This window comes from Benincasa hispida, chromosome 10 (assembly GCF_009727055.1).
Source record: "Benincasa hispida cultivar B227 chromosome 10, ASM972705v1, whole genome shotgun sequence".
Lineage (NCBI taxonomy): Eukaryota > Viridiplantae > Streptophyta > Magnoliopsida > Cucurbitales > Cucurbitaceae > Benincasa > Benincasa hispida.
This window is the reverse complement of record NC_052358.1, coordinates 43,993,525-44,003,038: the sequence shown is the minus strand read 5'-3', so window position 1 is coordinate 44,003,038 and position 9,514 is coordinate 43,993,525. Positions and strand designations below refer to the sequence as shown.

Below are 9,514 nucleotides of genomic sequence, written 5' to 3'. Positions count from 1 at the left end.
TTGCTGGTCACCGCTTGCCCTAGATCCATTTTTGGTCCTAAGGGGTTGTTTTTGGTCGGAAGCCCCATTAGGTATTTTGTTAAGCTTGGCATCAGCCCTAGTACATTGACTTGGGCCAAGGTCATGCCCTCTCCCTCTTGGTCCATTTTGGTTATAGGGTTACCGCTATCGTTCTTGTTTCTATTTTATATTTATTATGCCATTTAGTCCAAAACCAATCTCAATATATCAGCGTTAGGAAAATATGTAATTACTTAATATTGAAATAGAAAAAGAAGAGAAAAGAAAAGTAGAAAGTGGTAATATATATAAATAGAGAGCAAGAAAAAGTAGAATTGAAGATGAGGTTAGAAAAGAATGATGCATGGAAAGAGCAAAGGCAAAGGGTGGGAGTTGTCAGCAACATCCTGGAGAGGCTGCAAAGTGGTACACCATGCATCCCTCCACACACACACTTAAATTTTATATATATATCCAAACAGTGTGAGAGTGTTACATACAAACTTCATTCCAATTATTTGATCACATTAATTTATACAAAATGAAACGGTGGTGTGGAGCATCGTTTGGTTTCCTGCTGATGCTCCTCCTTGTTGTCCTGGCCATGCGTAATACTCTTGATCCTCTTTATCTTAATTGAATTTGATTAATTTGATTTAATTGAATCAATGAATAATTACTCGTTTTTTTTATTGGTTATGGTAAATATTAATGCATATATAAAGAGGAGGGAATTAGGGGATGCGAGGGCAGAACATGCGAGTCCCAAAGCCACAGGTTCCATGGGCCATGCATCATTCACCACAACTGCGCAGAGGCTTGCCGCAACGAAGGCTTCACTGCCGGCCACTGTGTTGGCTTCCGTCACCGCTGCTTTTGCACTCGAAACTGTTAATACTTTAAGCTTAATTGTTAATTGTTATATTTGCAACTGCTTTGTTCTTTCAATATCTCTATGCTTTTCTTCCACTAATAAATTTCCTTTCTATTTCAAATTGTTCCTATCTTTAGAATTATATTAGATTGTTTAATCATCTGTCACTGGGCAGATTTATTTACTTTAAAGATGGGTGCAAACTCTTTCTTTCTTTCTTTTATTTATTTATTTATTTTAATTAAAAATAATAGTAATTCTTTTTAATCTGATAAGAGTGGAATCACTAAAAATATAAGTTCCCCTGATGTGTTAAATTATCTCTTTATAATCCTCTTTTTATGTCACTTTTACTTTTAATGACACCTAACTTTTTCCTATTTCACATATACTATCAACTGTTTTGTCAACTTTTTGATGCTCAAACAGTGGTATATGAAATGACATAAAACAAAGTCGATTTAACTTAAAAAAAAGTTGTTTCTTTTTTGCTTTTGTATTAATCTCAACATTTAATATATCGATATTTTTATTGATAATTTCTACATTTCTATAGAACGATATCAACACCAAGGGTGAATTGATATTTTCTCAAAATAAGTGACATGATATTTTCTCTATATCTTAAAAATAAGTGACAAATGTGATATTTTCTCAAAATAAGTGACATGATATTTTCTCTATATCTTAAAAATAAGTGACAAATGTGATATTTTCTCAAAATAAGTGACATGATATTTTCTCTATATCTTAAAAATAAGTGACAAATGTGATATTTTCTCAAAATAAGTGACATGATATTTTCTCTATATCTTAAAAATAAGTGACAAATGTTATTAGTGTAAATATAATATAATATCAATAATAGATAGGTTAAATTGTTTAGAAATCAACTTTTTATTTACTAATTTAACTATTTTTATTTATAATTTTTTCAGATAAGAATAATATATCGATGTCGACATTTTACCAATATTTTTATAAAATTAACACTTCAATATTTTCATCAATATCAACATTTTAAACTTTGATCTTAACCTAGCTATCACTCTAATTCTTGAATTTTAAATTTAAAAATTCTATTGGATTGTAAATTTGAAAATTTGCTATAAAATATTAGTATGTGTTGGATAAACTCATCTTTCAAAAGAAACAAAATTGTTATTACTACTATTTTTTTGAGTAAAGAAACAAAATTAATTTAACATAATGGTAAAATGCACTTTTGGGTCGATACTTTAGTCGTTCACTTTGTTAAATATTTTTAAATGGTCCTTAATAACTTTAAGTTAATGTAATACTTACTAGAATGTTATATAGTGACGTGGATGTTAAATGTGTGTCAATTATCTTTCAGGAAAAACAATTTAAATTTAAATATAAAAATGAATGAAAAACCGTTAAAAATAATTTCAATTATAGTACAATGACACAATCTAATAAACACTAATAGACATCTATCAATCTTTATCAGTGAAAGAGGATAGTAGTCTATCAATATCTATCACAGATAGTGACATTTTTTTTTATATTTATAAATATTTAGGTAATACTTAAAAGCTTAAAATAATATCCCAAATTACAGACACATTAATTAAAGTATGTGCTATATATGTGGATTAATAATTTATCGCATTTGGTTATTTTATTTGATTGGGCCATATTATGTAATCTAAATAATTAAGATCCTAGATTCCTAATTGAGTATGGACTTAATGAGTAAAAGCTCATTCCTGGTCAATTAGGGTTTAATAGGAACTCCAATTGAACTGGTATATAAAGAAATTTTAGGGCTATGGTCCCCAATATACCAAAATAATAATTACTCAGTCTTTCTTGAATCTTATCTAGAGAGATGTCTCACTAAGGGCATTAAGAGTTTTGGTTGAGAAAGACAATATCCGCCTTATAATTGCCGTCAATTTTGCAATGGAATCCGATATGTTATTCTTGAAAATTTAGCATGAATGATCCTAGTGTTATATCTATTCAACATAGATTTAAAGAAATTATACTAACAAGTGGTATCAAAGCATAAATTTCATGTTGGATTGTTGGTTTATTTTTGTTTCCATTGGGCATGAGATTCAATCCTTAATTTTGGTAGAATTGATTAAAGATTAAAAAAAAAAACTTGTCGGTGGTGGTTTTGTCGTTTTCGATTGCATGTATTGCCATTTTTTGGGTTCTTTCCTTCGAAAGTCACGTCTGCCACTGAAAAGTTATGTTAATACTTAATTGATGATTATGTGTTTTAAAACTCAATTGTGATTGGTGGTTTTTTTAAGGTTAAAAAACTGATTGAATTCAGTGAGTTTACTTTTAATAGTTTGATAATATTGAATTTGTCAACTATTTGGATTAATTGCCGATTGAATTTCTTGTCCGCATTTCTAAATTTTCTTGATTAATAATTTGGTGAAATTCTTGAGAAGGGACCTTAATTCTTGATTGATAAGTTTGTGAATTTAAATCTAAAGTTTGATTGACAATTTAAGTTTAAATTAATCATTTGTGGATTTTAGTTTAAATTTATTAATTATGTTGTGAATTTAAGTTAAAATTTGATTAATAATGTGGTAAATTTATATTTAATCTTGATTGATATGTTGATGAATTTAAATTTTCACATGTTTATGTTACTTTAATTGTATTATGTGTATACAATTACTGGGTGAATTTTGGTAAAGACTATTTGGTGTTATTTTTCCACTATTTTTGCTTTAATTGTACTATTTGGTGTTATTTTTCCACTATTTGGTAAAGAATTTTGCTTTAATTGAATTTCAACTCACTTATCTTTATGTCATCTCATGTCAGAAGCACCTTCTTTTGATGCAAACAATCGTTTTAATCTCGGTATCAATGGAAAATGACGTAATACCTTATGTGGTATTTTTTTACCTTTTCCATCATTAACTTTGTACCGAGACTCACCACAAATGGGGCAATGTTGTAAATCTACAAATTCTTTCCGATACGATACACAATCATATTTTCACGCATAAATAGACTCATAACCTACGCCTAAATCACGCAATTTTCGCTTAGCTTCATAGAAGGAAGTAGGTATTGCGATGCCAACTGGAAACGTTGCTTTTAACAATTTCAGCAACATGTCAAACGATTTGTTACTCCAGCCGTTGAGAACTTTGATATGCATCAACTTCACTAAAAAGTTCAAGGACGAAAATTGCAAACAACCAGGGTATAGTTCATTACGTGCTTCGCTCATTAAATCCTCGAATAAGTTCGTAGTATCTATTTCTTGAACATTAGAGGACATTTCATCTTCAACCCCTTCTTCATTTGCAGCTTCGTTTTCAATTGAAACTTGTAGATCGTTTATAATATTCAACATCTCATTTTCTTCGACAACATTACCCTTTATACTATCTACTTCAACATTGTGTATTGAATGAGTTGTATGACTTTCAAAACCTCTAGATAAGTTTATTGGCTCTCCATGATATACCTATTCACAGTATGAGGGAGATATTCCATATGTTAATAGATGTCATTCCACATCTAATTTTTCCTAAATTGAATACATACAGTTCTTGCATGGACATCTTATTTGTTTGGAATCATTAACATGAAACTTCGCCACATCTAAAAAGTGAGATACTCCTCTATACTCCACTAATAATTTATTCCTTATTTTAATCCATTCTTTATTCATTCTTAAAAATAAATCTTTTCTGACCAACTTGTAATCCAAAACAATAACTTGTATTATAGGACAGAGTACAAAGCCTTTATTAAGCATGAATTTTGATTAATTTAATAAACAATTTGATCAAAAGACAAAGGACAAAGCTAAATTTGATCATGTTTTCTAGATCAAGATTTTCTAGACCATACTCTTTGCAACTTGTAGATAGATTTTCATAGCTTCCAAAAACATCTTTATCGGCAGAGATTGAGGACAACAATTGCAGAATTTTTTCATAAATATCGGTGGGGATAGAGGATAAACAATTGCATAAACAATAGCTTCCAACTTGATACAACTGCTAAAACAAACAATAGCTTTCAACTTCAAACAATATGTCTAATTTTATACTGAAAGAACCAATATTTTGGGATATCCACTATTAAAGGATATTCTGAGATATCAAATATAGCTCATTAAATAAAGCAATAAATTGTCATTCCAAATCTCTATGGTTGAATCCTGACCCAGTGATAATTGAATTCAAAAAAATTTTATATCCAAAAATGCATATAATTCAACTCAAGGCATAATAACTCACTCAACTCAAGGCATGTTAGGGCCCAAACGCCCTCATAGTTTGTAGTATTAAATGTATACTCCTTTATTTGAGGTTTAGAGTTTAAATTCTTCAATATACCTTACATTGTACTAAAAAAATTATTTAACATCCATATATATATATTTTGATAGAATTACTTGGGTTTAAGTTTGGGCTTGTACTTTAGAAATGCTCATTCATATTTTTCAATTTTTATTAATTTGTTTCTAGAGATTTAGTAACAGAAAATTTAACTAAAATTGAAGAATCAAAGTTGATGTGATACAAATTTAAATGACAAAATAGAAGAATGAAAGCACTTTAGACTGACACTAGTAGTTACTTGTAAAAGTGAAAAAAAGTAAAATAACAGTAGTAATGAAGTTTAAATTCTAAGATGACCATTGATTTAATATGTTTCATTGATTTAAAAAAGTGGAAAAAAATTATAGAGATTGGAAAAAATCATAGAAATGGAAAAAAATCATAGAAAATCATAGAAATGGCAAAAATCATAGAAATTGGAGAGAAGAGAACTTACGAAACGACGGTGACGGCGACGAATGGACGACAACGAACGAAGTAGTGGACCATCAATGGCAACGCTTCGCTCTCTCGGATGGCAACCAATGACCAACAACGACGGACAAACTAGCGACCAATGATAGCGAATCTTCAATATCTCGGACGAACGACGACGGCGCAACGCTTCACTCCTAGGGTTTGAGAATTAGGGTAGAAGAGAAGGTAGATGATCTACCTTCTGCGATCTGGCTTTTATACAGATCTCCCGACGACCATCGATAGTCGTCGGGAGAACCGTCGAGAGTTTCCAAGGAACTCCCAACGAATAAATAACCCATCGAGAGTTACAATAACTCCCGACGGGTAACATCCCACTGTCGGGAGATAGTTCCACTCTCCCGACGAATAGTATACGTTGACGGGAATTGTTTCTAACTCCCGACGCGTCCCTCATGTCGTCAGGAGATACCCTATCTCCCGACGACCGATCTCCCAACGGCGGATTTACGCGTCGGGAGAGCCTTTTTTTTTTTGTAGGATGAATTTCCAACTAATCCAATATAATTGGCACATCATCAAATACAATTAACGTCCATGCCAACACATACTAGTCTAGTAAGGATTCTATTAACTTAAAGTTAAGGTTAAGTCAGGGACCATTGACAAGTATTAGCAAATGTGAGAGACTAAACTATATGTTTTTATACCTTAGGGACTAGATAGACATGAACTTTAAAGCTCAGAAACTGAAAGTACACTTTTTTCCTTAACATAATTATAGTGAATTTGAACATGTGCCACAGAGATTAACATAGACACTGCGTGCCTCAGTTCTTTTGTATTTAAAAAAATAAAAATAATAAAAATAATAAAAAAAAACTCTTATGGGGAGAAAAGAGTCTTGATTTCCAGAAATACGAGTTTTAAATTTTATAAGAGAAAGAAACCCTTTCAATATAAAGAAAAAAGAAAATTATTTTTTTCAATGAAAGGAAAGTAAATCTTTTATTGAAAAGAATTGATGCAACAAATTTGATGAATGTTTATACATAGTAATGGTGGAAATCTAGTAAATAAATGATAATTTATTGGTGAAAGAAATACAAATAATTCAATGGAAAATATGGATTTTATTGTGAACTTGAGGAGCACAACGGAAACACAGATACTGATAAAATATAATATTAAAATAAATATAATATAATATAATAATAAAGTAAATAAATTAAACATAATGTATAAATAAATAAAATAAAATAAATTAGCAAAATATAAAATAAGAAATTTCTCTATATTCTCTACTTTCTCCAATTTCTCTAGTGCATTGTGGTAGAGCAATTAAAATATATACTCCACATCCAAAAATTCTTAGATGGAAAATATTTGGCTTATGGTCATAAGCTAATTGTAATGGCGAGTCCTTATGATAAGATACTAGCCTAATGTGTATAAGTGTCGCTACATACAAAATAGCATGTCCCTATACAGATGTAGGAAGTTTAGCTCTCATAAGCAATGGTGTAGCAATTAACTGCAAACGTTTTATGAATGGTTCTGCTAAACCATGTGTATGAATATGAGCTACAAGATGTTCAACACATTTATCTCAATTGACATATAATATTTATCAATAGCTTGGGATGTAAAATCACCAACATTATCAAGACAAATGGTCTTAATTTTATAATTAGGAAGTGCTCTTAACTTAATTATTCGAGCAAGTAATCTTGCAAATGCAAGATTTCGACTTGATAATAAGCACACATGTGACCATCTACTGGATGCGTCTATTAATACCATAAAATATCTAAATAGTCCACTTGGTGGATTAATAGGTCCATATATATCACCATGAATTCGTTCTGAAAATGCAGATGATTCAGTCTTCACTTTGACTGATGATGGTCTAATGATTAATTTTTTTTTAGAGCAAACATCACATGTTAATTCATTAGATTAAAGAAACTTCTGGCTCTTCAATGGGTGTCCATTTGAATTCTCAATAATTCTCCTCATCATTATAGATATTGGATGACCTAATCTATCATGCCAAATTGTAAATATGTCTGGATTCATAAACTTCAGGTTCATTGTTTCATATGTTTCAATTACTCGTATATGATATAATATAATCCATAAGATAAAACAGACAACTCTTCCAGTATACATTTTTCATATGAGATAGTAGATATGATATAAAGATACTCCATATTATTCTTTCTATCAGTCTCAATATGATAATCATTGCAACGTATATCTTTAAAACTAAGTATATTTCTCCTTGATTGACTAGAGAATAATGCATTGTCAATTGTAAATTTTGTTCCTCTAGGCAAAATAATATTTACTTTTCCTAACCCTTCAATTAGGTTTTCAGAACCTGATATTGAATTGACTTTTGCTTCCAACATTGTCAGTTTGGAAAAATATTTTCTACTTGTAAGTATTGTATGTGTAGTTACATTGTCTGCCAGACATAGATCTTCTTTACTCTTTTTGGGGTCACCCAACATTTGAAAATGATTCAGGTTTCTTCATTAAAAGAAAATAATTACAATAAGAAAAACAATATTTGGAATATACAAATGTTAACATCTACTAAAAGGAGAAAAAAAAAACATGGAGATGAAAAAAATAACATTAAGTCTAGATATTCTTAAAGTCAAATGAAACATTTGATGTTCCATCAATTCTGTCGATTTTCTCTTCAGAAGATTCAAAGATGTCCACCACATCCAAATTTGTCATATGGGATGAGTCAAATATGTCATTATCTTAGTATGTAAAATTTGCTTCCACATTTTTCTCTTTTTCTTTCAGGGATGCTTGATAGAGATTAACTAAGTGTTTTGACGTACGACAGGTTCGTGACCAATGCCTAGTCATTTTTCATTAGAAGCATTTATTTTCAACACTTTTTGAACTCATCTTACAGAATTTTTCCTTTGTGATTATCATTTTGTGTGGTTCTTTTAAATTTTAAATGATTATAACGACCAATACAAAAATAATAATTATTTCTTCCTCCATGGTCACGACCTCGACCATGACCACGATTATTAAAATTCACAGTATTCACTTCAGGGAATGTTGTTGTTCTAGTTGGTCGAGATTTATGATTTTTCATCCACAATTATTAAAATTTACAACATTCATTTCTGAGAATGTTGTTGCTCTAGTTAGCCGAGATTCATATTTTTTTAATCAATAACTCGTTATTTCATTCAGCCACGAGAAGACATCAGATGAGTGCATAATACTTTAAAAATATTTATCTCGATATTGCTACTACAGAAGCATATCCGAAATGTAGAAAAATATCTTTTGTAACATATTGATTTAAAATTTTGGAACCTCAAGTGCATCCATTTACGACGAGCTTTAGGAAGAAAAATTGTTTTCTGATGATCACATTTTTATGGCATCCAGGTGCATTTTGGCATCAAGTATTAATGACACCATTAATATCAAATGCTACAAATTCTAATTTTATAATATTTTTCGTAGTAACGTTATTACAAAATATTATATTTATATTAGAAATTTAATATATATCAAATATGTAAAATAATATTTAATTTATTAATTATAATGAAGAAGGAAAAACTGACATACCTTTAGGACCTACCTTCAGCAGTGGAAATGAAAGAAACTCGTGTTGATAACGTGTTGTGAACTTGAAGAGCACAATGGGAACACGAAGACCAACCAATAAGGTATAATATTAAAATAAATATAATATAATATAATAATAAATTAAACATAATATATAAATAAACAAAATAAAATAAATTAGCAAAATATAAAATAAGAAATTTCTTTATATTCTCCACTTTTTCTAATTTTCATAGATTTTACC

The 9,514-nt window shown here is 29.8% G+C and overlaps 1 protein-coding gene across 1 annotated transcript; it reads left to right on the top strand.

Moving 5' to 3' along the window:
• The first annotated feature begins 370 nt into the window (after positions 1 to 370).
• Positions 371 to 966, top strand: LOC120089344 (defensin-like protein 1). The gene is made up of 2 exons (XM_039046777.1): positions 371 to 608; positions 726 to 966. Exons 1-2 carry the CDS (start codon positions 542 to 544, stop codon positions 893 to 895), a joined length of 237 nt encoding a protein of 78 aa, XP_038902705.1. The 5' UTR covers positions 371 to 541; the 3' UTR covers positions 896 to 966.
• The last annotated feature ends 8,548 nt before the right edge of the window (positions 967 to 9,514 follow it).

Bases quoted from the DNA above. Each gene is read 5' to 3' on its own strand.
- LOC120089344 (XM_039046777.1), top strand. From the start codon at position 542: ATGAAACGGTGGTGTGGAGCATCGTTTGGTTTCCTGCTGATGCTCCTC. The intron at 609-725 runs GTAATACTCTTG...GCATATATAAAG, and splicing joins CCTTGTTGTCCTGGCCATGC to AGGAGGGAATTAGGGGATGC.